Source organism: Athene noctua, chromosome 13 (assembly GCF_965140245.1).
Source record: "Athene noctua chromosome 13, bAthNoc1.hap1.1, whole genome shotgun sequence".
Classification (NCBI taxonomy): domain Eukaryota; kingdom Metazoa; phylum Chordata; class Aves; order Strigiformes; family Strigidae; genus Athene; species Athene noctua.
The window spans coordinates 6,381,697-6,402,786 of NC_134049.1; the positions used below are offsets into that span (position 1 = coordinate 6,381,697).

At 40.8% G+C, this 21,090-nt stretch overlaps 2 protein-coding genes across 4 annotated transcripts in view; one reads left to right on the forward strand and one right to left on the reverse strand.

Annotated features, from left to right (window-relative positions):
* Positions 1-235: 235 nt before the first annotated feature.
* Positions 236-5,635, forward strand: STARD5 (StAR related lipid transfer domain containing 5). The gene is made up of 6 exons (XM_074917540.1): positions 236-575; positions 653-702; positions 828-960; positions 2,370-2,487; positions 3,495-3,588; positions 4,139-5,635. Exons 1-6 carry the CDS (start codon positions 486-488, stop codon positions 4,284-4,286), a joined length of 633 nt encoding a protein of 210 aa, XP_074773641.1. The 5' UTR covers positions 236-485; the 3' UTR covers positions 4,287-5,635.
* Positions 5,636-8,119: 2,484 nt separating this feature from the next.
* Positions 8,120-21,090, reverse strand: part of IL16 (interleukin 16) — a 36,488-nt gene continuing 23,517 nt past the window's right edge. For all 3 annotated transcript variants that reach the window (XM_074916914.1, XM_074916912.1, XM_074916915.1), the window contains 10 exons: positions 19,762-19,894; positions 18,825-18,912; positions 17,629-18,107; positions 15,390-15,531; positions 13,113-14,181; positions 12,432-12,615; positions 10,739-10,840; positions 9,793-10,045; positions 8,837-8,962; positions 8,120-8,579 (listed from right to left, as the gene is read on the reverse strand). In XM_074916914.1, the coding sequence (XP_074773015.1) occupies positions 8,386-8,579; positions 8,837-8,962; positions 9,793-10,045; positions 10,739-10,840; positions 12,432-12,615; positions 13,113-14,181; positions 15,390-15,531; positions 17,629-18,107; positions 18,825-18,912; positions 19,762-19,894 (2,770 nt within the window). In that variant the 3' untranslated portion in view covers positions 8,120-8,385. The remainder of the gene's footprint in view (positions 8,580-8,836; positions 8,963-9,792; positions 10,046-10,738; positions 10,841-12,431; positions 12,616-13,112; positions 14,182-15,389; positions 15,532-17,628; positions 18,108-18,824; positions 18,913-19,761; positions 19,895-21,090) is intronic.

The following is a 21,090-nucleotide window of genomic DNA, read 5'->3' on the forward strand; positions in this document are numbered from 1 at the left end:
TCAACCCTGCCTGATAAAACTTCACTGCGGAAAACTTCCTGTACAAAACCTTTTAAAAAACACTTGGTTTTCGTTCTCTCCTGGTTTTCTTGCGTCTCTCTAGATGCGCCGGGATAAAAGCGCCATTGGCCTTCAGCCAGAACCGCGCGGCCCGTCCCGCCGGTCCCGCCGGGGGCCACCAAGGCCTGGGGGTGGGCCAGCGGGGCGGCCCCGTGCTCAGGGAGGAGAAGGGCGAAGGCTCCGCCCGCTCCCGCCGCTCCCGCAGCCCGGCGGCGGCCCGGGGATCGTCTGCTCAGCGCGGCCTGTGCCCGGGCCGCTCTGCTCCGCGGGGGCGCTTACCCGGGAGAGCCCCGCCACGGCCCCGCGGCTCCGGGCTGGCCCCCGCGCCAGCCCAGCCCAGCCCCTGCTCCGCCGCGGCCTCCCGGGGGCGGGCGGCGCGGAGCCCTCCTAGGCGGCGGCCGCGGGCCGCTCCGCCCTGCCCGGCCATGGACTGCGCGGGGCTGGCCGAGGCGGCGGCCGAGAAGATGGGGCTCTACCGGCGGGACCCCGGCGGCTGGCGGGGCTGCCGGCGCACGGTGGGTGAGCGGGCGGGCGCGGGGGGGGGTGGCTGGTCCGGCCCGGCGGCTGAAAGCTTCCCCTGCCCGCCCCGCAGAGCGAGGTTGCGGTTTCTTGGAGACCCTCCGCGGAGTTCGCTGGCAACTTGTGAGTACGCCCGGCGCCCCGCGGCCCCTTCCCGAGGCGCCGCGGTGAGGGGTCGCCCCCCGCGGGGTGCTCGGGGCGGAGCGGAGCGGAGCAGCGGGGTTTGGGTTCGTTTCGTCCCGCCGCAGGTACAGGGGAGAGGGGATCCTGCCTGCCAGCCCCCGCCGTGTCTGGGAGTGCATCAAGCCGGTGGCCGGCGGGCCAAGGACCCGGTGGGACCAAAACGTGAAGGACTTCGAGGTCATCGAAGCCATCAGCGATGTAAGTTCCTTAAAAACTGTTCTGGCGTGATTAAATGCAGCGTGGTGTTCGGGGGGGGGGGGGGGGGGTAGCGCCTCATGAGACACCCTCTGGTACACGCGGGGCGGTAAAAGGGTCTCAAGAACTTGTGCAGCCTCTGTCGGGATCAGTCTGACAATACTGGCATTAGGAATATTATTAATTTTTTTTTTCCCATAAATTGCATATATCCTCTTAACAATGGCTTACCTTTCTGAAGGGAACTACTAATACATTCTTAACAAAATACTGCATACTTAAAACATGTAAATGTATAGCGTTAAAGATGCCCGCACTATGTTTATTAATGGTGCAAATCAAGCTAAGCGTCATTATTTTTAACAAGTTATTTGAGAGAACAGGACGTGATTATTTTTAACAAGTTATTTGAGAGAACAGGAGGTTTAGAGAATCCATACGCTTAGCTAAGCAGTGAAGTGTTCGTGTCATCAGCTGTGAATTCAGGGCCTGTCTTTCACCGTGGGAGCACACGAAGCTCTGTGCTCTGCGTGTCGCAATCTGCCATTGACCGACCGACCTTGGGACCCAGCACTTTGTCTCCATGTCTCTGTTATTAAAATAGAGATGCTGCACTCAGAGCGTTACAGATGAAAAGAGCAATGTGTGAGCAGTAATTTCTAGTGCTGCAGTTATACAGTCTAACTTCCAATGGTTTTTTTTAAGTGTGCCAGAACCTTACAAGGACATTGGATTTAGACCCCCAGATCTGAAGTAGATGTTAGGTGCTCAGAGGCAGCCAGGGTGAAAACACAACCAGTCCCAGGAATGCTCGTGAAAGTCCTGGGAGGATTGTTTTTCTTGCAGGAACCTTACATTTAGCATTAGTTATAAACTTCAACTTTAGCAATGTTGCAACCTGCCACTTGAAATTCATAAACTTTGAGACTTGTCAGTACTTAAGAGTGTGGTTGAAACATCTGTTTCAGGGAGTCTGTCACCCCAGAGCCTCCACAGGAGGAAATAGTAGTGTTAAGGCTTCTGCAGTATAACAAAACTGGTTATTAAGTTGTATCCCATGTGATATGATACAAAGAAGTTATCTCTGTTAGCTTCCTGGAAAGGAGAAGCATTTTAACTGTTCTGTGAGCATAGATGTGCCAGATTCACTTCTCAGCATCCCTTGTGGTATCCGTCCTTAAACAACCTGGAAGCATTGCATTATCACTGTTCTTCTTCATTAAACTCTCCTTCATCCACACACCACGGTGCCTTTGGACTGTGCTGATTAGCGTTTTGTTCGGCAAGGGGTGTAATAGAACTCCTTGATACGGTTTAGAAAGTGTAACTGAAAGAGTACCAGAAAGTACAGGGATTTTTCTGCTGTACTTTTGAAAGCATCAACTGGCATAACTCTGTCCTGTGATTTCCAGACTGTCTCTGTATGCAGAACCACAACCCCTTCAGCTTTCATGAGGATTATTTCACCAAGAGAATTTGTGGATGTGGTAGTAATGAAGCAATATGAAGATGGGACGATGCTATCTGCTGGTAAGATGTTTGTGTTCTCAACGTGTTCGCGTCATGTTAGGAGATAACCAGCACCTACCAGAAATAAATATAAAATAAAAAATAAGTAACATGCTGTTCAGTAGTTGTTGATCTGATCTTCCTGATCAGAAGATAGAATATTAATGCTTTCCCTACGTTGTTGTTCTCAGAGTATATATATATCATCTTCATATTCAGATAATGATGATGTTGGCCTGTGGTTTCTTCCCTTGCTGTGCTTTTGAGACTGAATAATTGTTTAATTTACTATTAAGTTCTGGGGATTTGTGTGTGTGTGTGTTAGGGGTTTTTTAAAGAATTCACAGAACTCTGAAAAGGAGTCCCATTTAGGCTTAATTGTGTTTTAACATGTTCTGCACTGCCTCTAGATTTTGATGAAGCCATTGAATAAATGTACCACTCCTGTATGTGGAAATAGTTGTTCCTATGAAACCAAATAGTGCTGTTTTTAAGTTTTGCCACTGGGTGGAAGGATGTTTCTTTGTTTTTTTTCACTTTCATCCTGTTGTTTAACTGTTACAGGTCAGTGCTTTTATTGCCCCAGTGTTCAGCTGTCCCACTTTCCCATCCTGTCCAGGAATGCCTTGCCAGGAATTTATATACTTGCTAGAGTGCAGCTTCTCAGCAGCCAAGTGGCGTATGCCTCTGTGGCATGGGTTTGTGGGAAGTATCTTGAATGACCTCTCAGGAAAAGCAATCCCCTCGCACAACGTGGATTCAGTGAAACTCCCTCAAAGTGTCGTGCTTGAAGTAACTGTTGCTTCTAAATTCAACAGTTCTTTGATTTCCCTATTCCACAGCCAGCGTGGTTCCTTTTAATGGTCCTTTCTGACCGTTTGTATGGCGTGGCCCCGCACTGAAAAGATTATACTGCTGTTCTTAAGTATGTTCTCATATAGCAAGCTTGCTTCCCAGCTGGTGCTTTGAGTGCCAAGGACTCTTTCCCATCTTCTTTGAAAATGACACTTGAATGCTTTTTCTTATAGCCACCCATGTGGAACACCCGTTGTGTCCTCCTCGACCAAATTTCGTGAGAGGTTTTAACTATCCCTGTGGCTGTTTCTGTATACCTCTTCCAGGGTAAGAAGTGATCTATTTGAACATGATGTATTCCAAAGCCCTTCTTGTCCTGTGGTGTGTTTATGTGCACATGGCCACATGTGATCTGTAGCCTCTTGGCAAGGGCATGTTTCTGTCTTCCTTTGACTGGTAATCATTATGACTGAGTGCTCTTTTTGGTGCAATGAATTAGTCTCTTTTCATTTCCTAGAGGGAAGTCTTTAATGATGCAGGAACCATCATCATGGTAGGATTCTCGCTGACCTCTTAAGCAGAGATTCAGCAGAACATACAAGTATGGTCTTAATTTTTGGTAAACGAGTGTCCGGTTGTTTATTACATTGCTATAACTCATAAACAAAGTTATGTACCTAATTAGGGCCTAGTTTAACTGTAATTTGACTTGTGGGGGTAGCCACATTCATTGAAATTTGGAATTAATGTCTGTTGTTTGTTTAAAAAAAAAAAAGCTCTTGGAAATATCTATCACCAGACAATGTATATGAGTCATTGTAAAGTTCTCAATGCTTCTAAACCACTGGCTATAAAACCACTTGCCTTGTCTTTGCAGGGAGCCAGACAGGACTCAGCTCCTCAGTTTCTTTCAGACTGATCTTGGTGGCTATCTTCCCCAGACGGTGGTGGATTCGTTCTTTCCAGCAAGCATAGCTGGCTTTTACAGTAACCTGACCAAAGCTGTTAAGGCATTAAAAGCATGACAAGACCAATTGTCAAGACCAGCTGAGGGTAGGAAGAAATGTGACAGCTTGAGAGTAGATATAGGAAGTTGGCCTACCAGTACAGATAATTGGGAACTGTGAAAGGGGAACAGTGAATTGAATAAAGTAAATTTTTAAAACAGCGTTTTCCACCTGTCCCTATGCAAAGCAATGCATTCTTTTCTAATGTGATGGCCTTCATTTTCAAAATTAGAAAAATCTCACACCAGAGGCTGGAAGAATCCTGGAGTCAGCACTGGTGGCTGTCTGTGGGGAGAAGATGCACCTATGGGATCTGTTCTTGGCCACACTTTGTCAGTGTCTGTGAGGAGAAGCATTGCTAAAATTCACTTAGCGCTACAGCATTAGCCAGGTGTAAGTCAGCACTGTTTTGTTGCTGAAGCTCCCTGTAGCATCCTGTGGAACAATATTCCTTCCCCAAAAGAATAGGTGGCTCTTGCTGCCAGCACTTGTAGAGCTGCTGAGATGCTCCAGTGGGTCCAAGCCAGCAAATGGTAAAAAAAAAAAATAAAATAATTGGTTCGTGTGGAGGATCCCACTTGTTTATTCCAGCAGACTCCAGTAGTAAGCAAATATGCCTTAAGTGCTTTTTTTTCTAAAATCAAGGTCTAGCTGTGCAAATCAATTCCTAGATCTGTGGGTTAGCAAATAGACCCTCTTCCTTTTTCCCCTCTGTACCAAAACCAGCAACTTCCACAATGTCATGAACCAAACTACCACAGACATAGTGGCAATGAATAAAGAGGATTAAGCACTTTACTTGCCATTCTTTGAACTGCACTTGAAATGACCGGTTTTAACTACACTTGAATGTTTTTTGGTCTCTTGTGGTGAGAGTTTTTAATGGGTAAATAATCTTTTCTGTAGCTTTGTCTTACAGGCCATAAGGATGCTGCTTTTTTTTTTTTTTTTTTTTTAAGACTGGTTTGCCTCACAGCACTATCTTTTGAAATCAGCTCCTGACCTTGTGTGCGGTGATGTATCCAGCTTTAGAAAACATTTGTAGTGCTGGTTACTGTAGGAATGTCAGACATCGCTGTGGATTACAGATAATTACAAAAAGAAAACTAATTTCTGAGTTAGGAATTTAAATGCAGATCGTGATTTTAATGCTGTAACTCGATTATTTAACAAGGTTAATATGTTCTGCTTTCTGTCCATGTATTTGTTTTATATTTAATATAGGGCATGGACTTGCACAGTTTCCCACTGTAAATCTCACTATGTGGAACAGATTTTTTTTCAAGGAGTTTTTAGTCTAGTCTCCTTTGTCTACAAAGATGTAAAAATTTGTATGACTGTGATGAAATAAATATATTTCTGATACACTTTGCTGGTTTTCCTGGGTCATCCTTTCAAATGGTTCCTCATGTACCTGCTTTGCCATCAAGGAAACCTAGTAGCCACTTAGACCTGAATTCAAGGTAACAAGAGAGGGAAAAACCTTCCCTCCTATTTACACTCCTTGCTAACTGGGGATAAAGGTGTTCTGGTGAGAACACTCACCCTCCCAGCTGCCTTGCCCTTGGTTGGTCCTTATTTCTAATTGCTGCTTTCTGTACTTACAAAAAGTAACAAATTCACTGAGGAGAGATTTGGGCCCTGATACTACAGAGGGTCACACATTTTTATCTAAATATACTAAAGACATGTTAGCCATGAAGTGCAATATCATGGAAAGTCTTTGCAGGATTGTGATTACTTTAATTAGCAAAAATTTCAGGGATCGGAAGTCCGGTCACCACTTGTTATTCCTGCAGGTAAACCTTTTGCAAACAATGGGGCTTTTTATAGGCTATTTATTATATATTTAACATTTTTTTTTATTGCTCTGAGCAATAAAGGTGGTAGGTGAGGCTCTTCCTTGGAGTAACCTAAGGATTCCTTTTCTGAATGTTCAACGCCTTCTACCCAGAAGGAATGAAGAGCCCTTAACATTCAGCCTTCTGCCCTGCCAAATTGGAGGTGGAAACATCTTGGCAAAGATCATCTTGTAAGATCTTGGAGGACTCCCCAGTGAGACAGCTGCCTGTCACTCAGCATCTTTTGACTTTCCTGGCAGATGCCAGGAAATGCAGAGGCATGCAAAAACTGAAAAACTTCGGAAGTGAGAAGAGCACCTCTGGAAAATAACAAGACCAAACCTGTTTGGTGGTTCTGTGTCATTAAATTGGTGACATTAAATAGCTGGTTTGGGTGAGGACAGCTCCAGCAGATGGCATTGAAGTATTCAGGGCACTCTGTGCCATGGCCGTAACAAGTCCAGTCCCTGCTGTTAAAGTTACGCAGCTGACCAAAAAGAGTGATCTGTCTTTCGCAGGAAATAGCTTTTACAGTGCTAAAGAGTTCAGACCTGATTTTCTGTGCAGAAACCATTCATGTTTTTCCTGTATTGGTGGTATGGGCAAGTGGTTGAAAAATCTTAGAATCTTTTATATGCACCAGCCCTTTACTAAGACTTTGTTAAGCCTAAACCAATAATGCAGATTAAATACAAGAAATTTTACAAAAAAAAAAAAAAAAAAAAAAGGAGAGAGTTTAATGAGTTAATGTAGATACCAGTTTTAAAATGTACAAAAAGATTCCTTCTCTAATTTTCTCCTATTTTGGTTGCTACCTAATTTGTAGAAATTTTGTTTTGAGGATTGTTTGGTTGGTTTTTGGAAAAGGCAACTTGTTTGGGAAGGGGGTTGGAAGTGCAGGGGCAGATGGCTCGTCAAGAATGTTTTTTCAATGATTAACAGAGCTGACTTGTGAGGAAAGTCCAAAGAAAATTACATGCTTGAATTCAATACCTTCTGCTGTCTGTCCTACTTCCCTTTCTCTCAGCTGCTGTTTTTGTGAAATTGTGTTAAGTGCACAGAAAATAGCTTCTGAACTCCTGCAGCTTATGGTTTGGTGAAATTAAGTAACCGAAGAAGAGTGCAGCAAATTCCCAACTATGGGAAGGTGAACAGCCAAGGACAATAACCAGTGCAGCCACCGGGCTTTCAATTGGCAAGTCACTACTTCCATCCTGATGTTGCATCTCTCCCTTTAGTGAAGTGGGTCAGAGAAGACCAAATGTGTGCAGGAGACTGTCTTGCCATAGATACACATGTTGCTGCTGGTAGAATTCCATACAGTGCTGAGAGAGCACTGCCAAAACACTGATAGCAACCTTTGAAGTGTAGATTTGTCTCCAAGTTATTTAATGTTTTCAGAATAAACATTTGGATTCAGAACTTCTAATTCCCCAATACTCTCAATGGTACTTTCCCTTACAAAATTAACACAAAGACATTTCAAAAATATGTGTGGTTAGAAGGTAAGACTTGGTTTTAAATGGCCTTGTTACTCTCTGGCTGTAGTCCTCCGAGACCTCTGGCTGGAGGAAGGTTAGGAAAACCTCCGCTATATTACCCTCCGCTTCCTGCCTCACCCTTGCAATACTGTGAGACACTCCTTTCCTCCCCACCCAGGGTTTGCCTGCTGGAGTTGAGATGCCTCTGTCAACTGCTAGTAGAGTTACCTTGACAGGTTTTGTCTGCCTGTATGTTCTGTGGTTTGAATAGAAAAGCTGGAGTATTCCAGGACACATTGTCATTTTGATACACAAAGTTGCATCTCCCTTTCTCTTTCCTTTACACGTTCTCTAAGGCTTTACACATTCTCTAAGGCAGTGCTTAGTTGTAGGCTTGTAGACACATTTCTTCCTCCTGGGAAGGTAAGGCAGAGAGCAAGACTTGTAAAGTAGGACTGAAAGCTTAGCACAGAATGTGCTTCTGATATTTGTTAAGTTAATGGATTAAAGTAGGTGAGTACTACAGCTGTCACATATTTTATTACAACCAGTACATTATCAATAAAGTCATTGTTTTATAATTCTACACTTTTAACATATTTCTGAATGTTGAAATAAGAATCATGCCCGTTTTGTGCACATCTTACTTTATCCCAGCTTGCTCTGTAACTGGCAGTAAGATCATGCGTACTTTTTGTATGTGCTTTCTGAGTATCTCGCTGTGCTAGCCAAATGGCTTCAAGTAATAAAAACCTTTTTTTGTCAGTAATATTGGCAGTGCTCTAATTCCTTCTCTCACAAAGTTTCAGATGACTTGGTGGTAACAGAGCTGGGATTCTTCCTCTTGATGATAGCTGTGATGGGCCCATCAGGTAATGCCTTGATTATATTCCAGGCTTCAAAACGAGTGAGTCCTTGCATGACAGTTGTGTGCACTTGTAATAGCTCATCACCAGGCTGAACAGGGCTCCTTTGTTCTGATGTATTCCCTTAAAAAAAAAAATTAATTTCCTTTAATTCTTTGGGTAGAGGAAGCATTAATGTATCTTTCACTTTTTAAGGATCACCAGCATGTTTGGTATAAACCACTTGGTCTCAGCAGGCAACAAATTACTAGCACTGCACAGGATAATGCTGCATTTACAAAAAAATGCCATTTTCATGGTTATAAATCAACAGTCGGTTACTAACTGCACAAGTTTGCATCAGCTAAGAACCTGCCCTGTACTCATTTAAGTGTGTTTACCTTTAAATATCCTGTTGACCATGATGGCTTTATCTCCATGAATAGAGCCCTTCCCTCCTTCCAGACTGAATCCTAAACCAGCAGGTGTTTTTTCTAGAGTTACAGTGCAGATTGTACCTTCAGTTGCTGGAAACAAATGGAAAGTTAGCAGATGGGCACCATGTAGTCTGAAAGGCTAAAACATCTGTTACAAAAAAATGTACTTCTGTTTTATTTGCAAAGGCACTATCAACTACCAAATGAAAGAGAAAACTATAACTTTTAATTCCTCTTTTTGTCACTGTAGGGCCCTCTGGGAAGCTGGTGACACTTACTAGAATTAGAAAAATCTGCTCGATGAACAAAATTTAAGGTAATGTATTTGATTTGATGTTAGTTATGAAATTGTTATTGACTACAGAGTTGCTAATGTTCATTCACAGTATATAAATAAGGCTACAGATCTTCAGTTCGTGCTTGAGAAAAAAACCACAAAAATATCTTAAGACTATCTTAAGGTTCTGCAAAAATCTGACCTTGCTATGTTTCAGATGTAGGCACTCGCTATATCAAACAATAGCACATTGTTTATTCAAACTGAAATCCTCTTTCACAAAGTCTCGTAAACTAGAATCTGGTAATATTAGAATAAAGAGTCACTGTTCACTGAGTTGTCATTATACCTTCAATTAGTTGTGTTACGACAATAATAATCTCTGTAGGAAATTCGTAGAGGATCACATCTGGTTTATTTCAGAGGGTTCCTTTATTTTAGAAATCTATTAATTCTTTCCCTTTCCAAGAAAGTCATTCCAAATGTCTGTTTCAGGAATGTTTTATTAATCATGCTGTCTTTAATCATGGTTCTCAGACTTATACAGCCAACACTGAGCTGCTTTATTAACACACGGATTTCAGGTGATGAGTAAACACTTAGCAGGCGGGGGCTGCAAGGCAATGCCACTGAGCTTACTCACCAGACTCTTGGGAGGCATCACTTGCTACTGAAGATGTACTAGAGTTGATTGAAACATTAGGATTTTTTTCTCCATCTTTAGCTTTTCTAGTGACAACAACAGCTTGTCTGGGTTGTCGAGCCTGTCGCATGATTGCTGAGGCATCACTGTGAGTTGCACCCTTAAGAGATTTCCCGTTAATGGATAGTACTTCATCTCCTTTCTTAATAGTTCCTTCCTGAGAGGCTAGTCCGCTGGGAAACACTTTGTGAACCTAGTGAAGAGCCCAGTCACCACATACGCACACACAGAAAGAGGAAAATAACAAATCATCACTAAATCACTCAGTCAATACTTTTCTCCGTGTGCATCTTCCATTCTTTGCCAGGAACAGGCTGCTTCTAGCACATTTCAGGACTGAGGGCTTAATAAATCTGTACAGAGGAATTCTGTGCACAGCCCTCCTCAAGCAGCTAGGCAATCTGTTTCACCCCGCTATCAGATGGCCAAAGCCTTGCTGCCATGGCACGGACCATGCCTATGCTACTTCCTGGCCCTCTCACTGCTCTGCTAGTGGGAGGAAGAAGGCATGAAGCTAGTCTCTCACTTCCAGACCCCTTACATATCTACGTGCTCACCTCATGCCTCCTGACCACCCTATAAGCACGTGAATAGATGTTGGTTACTCCCTCCTGAGGGCTGTGTGTTGTTCTGCCTTGGCTTTCAGAGCTGCTGGGGAGCGTGTTCAAGGAAGCAAGACACCACTGCCCATCACCTGGAGAGGGCAGCTCTGTACAGAAGAACCCCGTTTTCACCCATTAAGATCACGATTCTTACATCTCTATCAGTACAGCTGCCTACTCTGATTATGCCAAAAGCCAACCTCTGTAGCAGAAAGCTGGTAAGTTGTATATTTTTAGACAGAGTAATTGTTTTTGGAGTATTTTTTAAGAAAGACACTACTTACTGTTATCACTTTGTTTTCTAGATCAGTGCCCCCTGCCAGGCTGAATCCAAGCCCGGTATCTTCTTCTTTATGTAAAATTGTAACATGAATATCATCAAATTCCTAGGCAGAGAAAGAAATAAAGTCAAGAACTTCCCAATAGATATGTCAAGATGACTGGAAAGTCAGCATGTTTTCTTTTTATCCATTGCACATTTTATAATGAGACAGTGGTATTAGCATAATACTGAGACATGTTTAATATTTGATTTGATCAAATTTACCTATCAATTACCTATTTTATAAAATGCTATTCTATGTCTAAAATTGTTTTGGTTTGGTAAACAGGTTATCAGTTGGATCTGAACCATAAATTGAATTATATTAAAGAGTTTAGATATCATGTACTGTAGAAACAGAAAATATTGCTGAAACGTTTTAGAAGACCTTTTTATTTAAAAAGTGATAAAAGAATTTGGCATACAACTCACATGAATGCAAGTGTCACAGCTTAAAAATTACTACTCATTTTACTTTTTAACAATGTTCTACTAACAGGTACAGTAAGCTGTCTCTGACTGTGTTATCCCAAAGATGAGTTTGTATAGGGTAACAGCTCCTGATTATAACCTAGTTTCCTAAAGAAACATGGCTTTCTTGACCACAATTTCACAATCATGTTCAGTATGTGAGCAATTGCAGTTATATCTTTTGATACTATGTCTTGCATCCTTCCACAATTGAATCTACCGGCCAGCTGCAACCAGGCAGAGGGTACATGCTGCTCAAAGATTGTCCTGAAAATTCCATGAAAACAACTTGCCAGGAGAGACTCTAATGTTCCCTTGAGGGCAACATTGCAACATAGCTTTTACCGCTAATCAAACAAACAAAAAACAAAATCAACATGGGATGTTGACAAAAACCACAAATTGATACAGAACTTGGCTTTCATAAATTCTGCTTGTCAAAGTGCTTTTTGATTGCAACATACTAGCAAAGTCTGTTGCAGTCAGTAAGAATTAGTCTCTGACATAAGAGCTCTACCTAGTATTCTGAGCGGCAGACATGAGTTCACTACCCATGCACCATGCAGTACAGACACAAACCAGGACTAACCTGGGAGACATTTGCCCTGCAGTTACCTAAGAGGCAAAAACTATATTGATGCAGTTATGCTGCTTTTGCACAGCTTGGAGTATCTTAACACAGCAAGCACGTAGCTGCCAGCAGAAGCTGTGCTGTTTTCAATGAAGAGCTCTGGATGTTATCTGCTTTTTTCTTTGAGTGTGAGCAGTCTATGAAAGTCTTTACAGTTCTGTAATGCACGCTTTTCACCTTGATTTTGAGTCACTCTGAGCTTTATCGCAATTGTGATGAACCCAGTAAGACTAAAGGTTGCTCAGTATCCCCAAAATGAGGCAATGGGTGTCTCAGACTTGCAACCCAGATGAAAAGAAAGGCCTACAAAATACCATTGCCTGCTTCTGCATACGATGACCTTATCTGCTGAATAATTGCTATCCCATTAGTTAAAGGCTTAGTTATCTTTGAAGACTTATTCAAGATTTTTGATCAAAATAGCTAAACATTGCTACTGGTACATACTGAGATGACCATTTTATTTGTTATAATATCAAGTTGCAAAGATTAGCCAGGCGCATTCATTCCACAGCTTTCTGAAAATCACGCATAAAAGAAAAAGCAGATTTACCTTTAAGGTTGCTTCGTCTAGCGATTTGACTTCCTCTATAAGCTTTGCTAACTCTTCGGGGGAAAGCAGAGAGATGACAGACTGCCCTGACACACTGCATGCTTGAGGTGAGCCATGTTCCTGCTTCTCTTCCTCTTTCTCATTGTCTGCTAGGCTCACAGTGTATTCTCTCAACTCAGAGAGGCTGTCCCATTGTGACAAGAATAAAAAAGAAACGTTGAGTTATGAAAGAACATACCCACAAAAGCATAGCACAATTTTAGAGCAGTTATCTTTTGATCTTATTAGCATTTAATAGGGGTGGTAGCTCCTACAATAAGTATTATAAATACATACAAATATAAATTAATCATGTTAGCCTAACAGAACGTCACATAAAAGAATAGGAAAAATTTCTTGGACCCCAGCAAACCCAGACTTAAATCTCCTTTAACATGGAGATACTAGAAATATTCTTAAGCAGGAGGAAGTTTGAGATATACATGCACTTATATAGTACAAATTTAAAATAAGTGTAACAGTCATATGAGTCATTCAACCTTGGTGCTGTAAAAAGTTTTTAGCTTAGTCTGTGCTTTACTGTGATGTGCTGCTACCTTAGAATGTTAATATGTCAGAGGATCAGCACAGATGCTCACCAGTACTGATCTATAAATCTGATTTTTAAACACGGAATCTTACTTTAGTGAAAACCCAGTGTCCAGGTGGTGATTCTCACTTGCAGGTGAGAGAGAAGTCCCATCCTCCTCCACAGAGGACTGAGACCATGTGTCCGGAGTTTCCCATGTGCTGTTTCCAGAAGAGGCTAGAGACTGAGGAAGGCAAAGCAGAGATTTCATTAAAGCAGATGACACCTGGCTACTGATGGAATAGATTTTGCTACACTTTTCATCACATGACTTCATCATCTCACAAGACTGGGTAGCAGTAAGTGGGAAGCTTCGTGATCTTAGGCTGTGTGCTTTGGCTACTGATACGAGAGGGGAGGTTGCAATGGCTTCTGTAGATAAGAGACCGGAGGAATTTTCAGTGCTGGCGTTGTTGGTTTTCTCTGAGCTCGCTGCAAGGACTTCCCTGGGAGAGGAAGATCGATCTAGGCTCTTTGTACCCGTGACCACAGGTGACTGCTGTTGGCTAGTTTCACAATGTTGAAGGAAGTCTTGGTTTAAATGGGCTGGAGCTGCTTCTGACCCCGTTGCACTGGGAGAGTGCTCTTTCTGGACTGATGGTTTCAGGCTAAGCCTTCGGTGTATTTTTTCAGGTGACTGCGGAGCACTCAAGGATTCAAATGAGCTTATTCTTTGTTTTATTGATGATCCCCTAGGAGAGACACGGGATAAGCTGGAAATACTCTCAAGGTCAGGACGACTTTGATCTGCTGGTGTTTTTAGATCTGAATTTCCTTTCCTCAGTCCTTTCAGACTTTGGCGGAACCAGGCTGGCTTAGGTGCAACAGGAGGACCCTTTTTCACACTGTCATTTTCATCTGATTTTAGCACTTTTGAACTGACTATTTCAGATTCAGATTTCTTCAGAACTGTCTCTGAGGTGCTTCGATTTTTATTCTCTTTGTCTGTGTTGATACCAGGTTGCAAATCTAAGTGGACGTTGTCTTCACTCATGGTAGGATTAAATAAGCTTTTTATGCAGTCAGAAATTTTAACCCAAGGGTCTTCTGTTGTATCAAGACTATAATCTACCCGTGCTTGTCTTTTAAGTATTGGCCTTTGTATTGATGAAAGTGGATTCCCTGTATTAGAGAAACATTGATTATAAGCAAAGCCTCCTTCAACTTCTCCATTCTTTATCTATGCATTGTTATCAATTCATTAAATTCGAACTTCATTCAAGCTTCCAATGGATATTTTTTTTGTTTCTAAAGAAGTTTAAACTATTTTTTAAAATTCACCACTCCTGATCTGCAAGTTCTGATTCCTGACACTGAAATTAATTGAGAAACAAGGCTCTTACGTGCTTATATACAAGAACCCTTTTCTAAAGGGCCTTCAACTTCTAACGGTAGCCTGAAATTCTGGGGTGCTGAAGTCATCATATAAGATATAACAGTTAAAATAGAAGGCTAAAATTGCAATGTTGTTTGCAGCCTAGTGAAGAAGCTGATGTTACAGTAAATTCTTTTAAAAAATAATTTTTCTTTCCTACCTTTATAAGTATATCCCACTCTAAAAATGCTCTTCCATGAAGATCTTTGATTAATATTTATGATTTCTTTAATTTGTGCAGGTATTTCCAGTTGTATTTTTCTAGTAAGTAAAAATTTAATTCCAATGTAGGACTATTTTTTACATCACAGACTGATTAAGCATTTTAATGTTAGACATGGTAGAGCTGAATGGCAGCAAACTTTTTTTTTGTGCAGTTGCACAGTTACTGTTACCTGCTTCAGTGTAAATAAAAATATTTCCTTATATGGCATCATTTTTTTAAATGATCTGAGACAGAAGTTACAGAATTACATAGCTGTTTAGATTGTAAGAGACTTCTTGAGATTCTCTAGTTCTCTTAACACTAAGTTTCCTTAATTCTAACTAGCACAACGAAATATTAACTTATTATCAGTGGTTTTACCATTGCAACACTTGAGCCTTGAAACTATGTGTAAAAATGTCCTTTAGAAATGCTAAAACTAACCTTTAATACCAAATTTTCAATATCAATAAGCAGTTTCATGTGAAGAAATACAATCAGGTACCTGTCCATTAACAGTTTTTACCATAAATCATCTATTGTGCTTATTTTTATATTGTTTTCTTTCTTTTCAAAGATTAATCAATAATTTTAAAATCTATCTGTTCACTCCAAAATTTACAGATATGGATTGAAGCCTACTTTTAAAGAGAAAGGTGAAGTCATCTTGATACTCATTTTGGAATTCAAACTAATTGCTAAGTTAGCTGGAAAAAAAAAAAAAAAAAAAGTTCATCGACTTAAACATACCTAAGTTTGCTTTTCTTTCTTGATCTCTGCCCACTGGATCAGCAGTTATGTGTTCAGTATCACATGCTGTAGGAGAAGTGGTAAAAACACTGTGGGTTACATCAGTTTGATGTCCTTCTAGCATTGGTTCTCCAACTTCTTGCTGAACAAACAGGAAACAGAAGTGTGTCAGAATGTAATTATACAAACCACACTATATATGAATCCGAATCTGAACCCCAACCCCCTCCCCCCCCCAAAAAATAACAACCACCAAAACCCAACATATTTTAATTTGTTTTTAATCTGAAAAGAAATATTGAATAGAAATCAAGCTTTCACTTCTGGTTGGGATGTAATCCTCATAGGACTTAATTTATTCTATACTTCTGGAATGCCTGGCATGACGCTTTATGGTTACACTTGTAAACTGTGAAAAAATGCAATTACCATCTCAAAATTTTAGTGATAAACATTATATAATAAACTAAAAGACTGCCTGCTATAATTTTAATTTTTGTAAAATCAGCCATTCTGCAGACTTTTGCAGACCAGTTAAGCAAATTTCCTCTAACTTCATATTTAACTCTCTTCTCCGTTGGAGCCTTTTGCCCTTAAATATAGGCTAGATAAGCTAAATTTTTACTGCAGTTTCAGAGCTCTCCCTTTCTTGGTTTTGGCTGGAAACATAGGGTGAGAGGATGAGTTCGAGGTTGCAGTAAGTGCCGCTATTAACATCATTAACCCATGCTCTGGAGTTACTTTATTTCTTTGTACCAATGATACCAAGTTACCATCTGCTCTGCTGTGACATTGGAAGAGCTCTCAGCCACGTGGATAAACTTCGGGACTACAAACAGGACAGAGTGAAGGTCTAGTAACAAATGAGATTGTTCTGAAGAAATCAGTAATGGAACAACTTCTTAGCTTTTCTGTAATGGGGTCATGTTTGTTATGCAACTTTCTTATTCTAGGAAATCCTTTCTCCATCCCCTGCTTACTAGGGTCCTTCTCGAAAGTTTCACTTGTGTTCTGTTGCTGTTAGATGTGGACGTCAGACGTTCAGTAAGTAGCCAGTTTGGGAGCACTGTGAACATACAGTTTGATCTTACTCTTTACTGATGCCAGTAATACCTGCCTTTTTACTGACTCAGTTTAAAGCACAATCAGAAATATCAGTTAAGCTTTCTTGGTTATGAAAAAGCAACTTCGTAATCTACAGAACCTATAAAACAGCGGTATGCAGGACTCACACTGCGTAATACAAAATGTTTGGGGAATAATTTAAACTTTTTTGGATATTAATACTATACACAGACTTCCGTCTGAGGTGTATCATTCTATCTTAATCTCTGCAGCTTGGGAACTGGTGTGGGGTTTTTTTGCATTGCATTGAGATCTGTTCGTTTTTACTGTCATCTTACTAAACCCAGGGGAAACAGGTTTCATTTTTAAACAAACCACAACTTTGTTTCAACATGCAGATCTCACAATCCCTCACACTCATGCAAATGTGAAACACTGTCTTTCTGTTCTACCTTAGACAAGAGAGGGAACTGAAATTTAACAATGTACAAATATATAATCAGTTTTCAACTACTGGAGCTCATCAACAAATATGTATGTGCCTTGCAGGTTAAATGTGTTTATCTAGTACCCTCTGGGCTCAAGAAGTTTGTATGAGACCAAGATTACCTGCTGTACATAATGTTTAGTGCTTTCTTCCACTGAAAATCCACAACTGAAACAAATTGTTTCACGACTTCACTACTTCATAAATGGTTTGTCTCTGTGAGTGCTGAGGTTAGAATCAACCCCACCAAGCTGACACCAGAGGCTGTGCAGTCCAAGCCCAGAGCATATTGCTGTTCCAGTTGCACTGGAACCAGAGAGTGCTCAATACCACTGGTGCACATGCTCATGAGGAGTGGCAGTGAGGGACTCAAATTTGTTCTTGCTGCTGCTCTCACTGGGATTTTAACTCAGATTCCTTGATACGGAAGAAATTTTCTTCAGACACTTCTCCGCCTTCTGACTTTAGTTTTACTGTCACGTTTTGAACTGAACCGCCTTGGTTAAGATACATATGTTATTTTGAAAATAGAAGAGCCTCATCCCCTTCCCTCTCCCCCCATGTACATACACTGTTTCTTTCTTCTCTGCCCTTCTTGCTGCCATCACACAAAGTCACTGTGCCTTCCTCCTTCCCCCGCCTCACAAACATGCAAACAAAAGAAAAATTTTGCAAATTTTGCTTTACCTGAACACTTGCAGAAGGTGATACAGCCACTTCTGATGCAAGCTTTTCTTTTCTGTCTGTGTCACACTGGTCATCATTACATGTACAGTCCTGCTTAAAATATTTCCTTGGAGGAGGTTTGGGCTTTGATGATTTAGGTTTTCTAACGAGGATCTCTGATGATTTCTTAGTGTTTTGCAAGGGTCGACCTCCTTCACTACAAGTAGGAGGGGAATTTCTCTCTGAATTATTCCCAGACAATGAGTACAGCAGGCTCGGTTGTCTGGTAACTGGTACATCAATGGTATGTACTCTTGCTTTCAAGTCAGCCAGTTGGTATGCAGCACCGTTACTACATGATGACCGAGGGTTGTAGCTGCTGTCACTGCTGGAGCGGGTCATCAGCTTCTGTGTCCTGTGGCTGCCATGAGCAGCATTCCTTTCAATATGTTTTTCACATGGGTGTCTTCCGTGCCAGCTCATTTCTAGTTTTTTAACACCTGTATGAGGAACATGTTCAAAACATCTGTTCTGATACATGCACAGTGCTCACTTCTAAGATCCAGCTGAATAAATTTGCAGTTAAATAGCTAAATACCATCATTGGTTGATGCAAAGGCTTGCAGACCAAAGAGTCCAAGAGTTACATTCTTGGACAGCAAAATAATGATATATTTTCCCTATATATATATAATAGTTTTACTGATGATGATTCTGTTCCCCTTGATCCTTTAGAAGAAATGAGGGCAATAAAAGGAGTGTCATTGCAATATGTTACCGTGGGAGGATGTCTGAACGGGGCAAATAGCTCTAGCCATGACTGCGTTCACCTTTCCTCACGAGGGGGATTAACAAGCTGTTTGCCCCCAGGACATCACCTGCATTGTGCAGTTCCTTGTTATCATAGTCCTGTCACCTACTGACACTTGTTTGAAAAGCTTTACGTGGAGGTTATGAATTGCAAAGAATGAGCAACAGTGAGAGGAAGTTTGCACAAAAATTTTTGCTGGAAATCAGACAGATGTGGTCTTGTCTTATCACCCTGATAATGTACCTGAGGAGGCATGCTAGGAGCACTGTCCTGTGAGGTTTCCTCCTCTTGCTTTCTGCTCTGGGTTACCTGAATGTTACCAAGGTTTCTAATACAGCATGTATTTATCCTACATAACTTTTAAGACAAAATTGCCATGTTTCAGTGAATATAATTATTCCCTTACCTTCAGTACTCCACTGGTGTCTCTCCTTTCCAAATCTGTTGTTTTCTACAGCTTGTGCAACAGCTTCTTTTAGCTGTTGCTCAGACACCTAGGAAATACCATGCCATTATACTCCTGTGAGACTGCTGTGGGGTGATCAGTAACATTTAAACATTTATTCCTTTCACAAAGATTTCCAAATCCTGCACATCGTCTAATGGAAACGAATAGAGCTAGTTATATTACACATCAGTTAATTTTAAAGCTAAGTGCACACCATTATATTTGTATATATTCCAGTATAAGTGAAATATATTTATGGATGTGCTGTTGGTTGTTTAGAAAAAATAGGGTCTTTCAAAATGCCCTTTTGCGTACTTCATTAGAAGTGGAGTTCTGGATTTGCCAGTATAGGATAATTTGATACCGTGTTTTTATGATCATTTAGGCAACTATTTAAACCTGATAATAATTTTTACAGTATTCAGTGTTAGGAAGCATTTTGTAAAAAAATCTTGCAAGAACAAAATATCTTCCTTGAATTTAATTATAAATATTGGCTGGGCAAGACTTGAATTTTAGTTACCGAAAGAGAGGTGTATAAATATTTCTTTCTTTTTTTGGGGGGTATGTTCCTTCTTGCAAATTATTTTCTTACTATTGAGAATGCTTCCTTGCATAAGAAATATAATTTGGTTTATTCCTTAAATGTTATTTCTGTGCTTTTCTTATTCACAGCACAGAAGCTCATGCAAGACTGTCTCGAGTGCTCTTCAAATCCTACATGATTATATTTAAGATAGTGCATATCTCAGGTTTGTTTGTGTGCAGCAAGGCTTATAAAGAGATCAGCATCTTTTATCAACATTTTTCCACCTGTTTTAGATTATCATCTGCTCCTTCGTCTTAGTTCTCAGTAAGTGCTTTACAGAATGTCAGAAAGAATGCAGTGTGCTACCTGTGGCTCAGGGTGTCTGCTAATAATAATCTGCACTGCACCAGGATTGCAATGGCTTAGCACAGCATAAACTTCATTAAGGGTCGTATTTTGTACTGAAGCTTCATTAATTTCAATAATTTCATCTCCACACCTACAGAGATATTAAAAAAAATAAATAAGTGAGGATGTGAACAAAACAGATTTTCTCCCAACCTTGTCTCATGCATGTGAAAGTATACAAAAAGCAAATCAATGTGGTTGACCTCTAATTTGTTCAGGTTAAAACACTATTTCTCTCTGTTCCTGTTACAGAAAATGGAATGGGAAATGAGCTGGACATCAAAGGGGTTTTTGACTAACCTCCTTGTTGCATGCAACCTTTGAGTTTTCTTCATGTTCAGCTGTGCACACTTTGTGATCTTTATGCTGTACGCAGCCTAGCTGCTGCTTCCACCTACATCTTCCTTCCTTCCTTTCAAGTTAACAATTCACTTTTCACATCTTTATGGTCTGCTAGTGTTATTTAAGGTCAGAAAGGATATTGTGTTTCTGCTACATATGAATAATTTGTTAATAGAAAAATTCTGATGACAAACTATTGTAGTCCTGCTGGCTGCTAGACTGAATCTTTTTAAATGAATTACAAATTTGGCCCACATGGAAACTGAAACTGCCTTTCTCTGCTCTACTGCAAATACCCACATACATTAAGAGAATGACTGAAGGCAACAATTCATATCATACAACCCTGCAAATAGTTTAAGACCACAGTTCTTTCAGCTAAAGTCCTAGGCATGTAGAGAGGAGGGTTACAGAGCACCTAAAGTTAAATCAAAAAGCCTGCACTGAAAATGCTGTGTTCTGTTCAATTCTAAATATGTTCCACACTACTAATTGGTCATAAATCTTACAAAGTTAATTTCTACACTCCCACTGAAGCTCATTTCAGCAAATCTGTATTTCTGTTGGGCAAGAAGGGATAGAATTGGAGGAGCCTGTTATCAGGAAAAACTAGTGCTCAAACAAAGCAGGTTATGCTATATGTTTGGGGTTTTCCAGACACTTTTGCATTTGGAAATCTCCAGGAAGAATGCTATGTGCTTGTCTAAGACCTTCAAAGCTAGCCCAGCCTGGACAAGAGAAAATAATTTCAGTGGGTTGCTATATATCTGGAAAACCCACATATCCTAAATACACATGCTCAAACCCTCAGAAAAGTGCATATGCCTTAAACCCAAAACTCCCAGAAAGCACTATGATTTCCTGCCCAAACAGGTCAAAAATAAACCCATAAACCAGAGCAATGAAAAACTTTTGGCATAAGGCAGACACTCATTCTCATCCTAC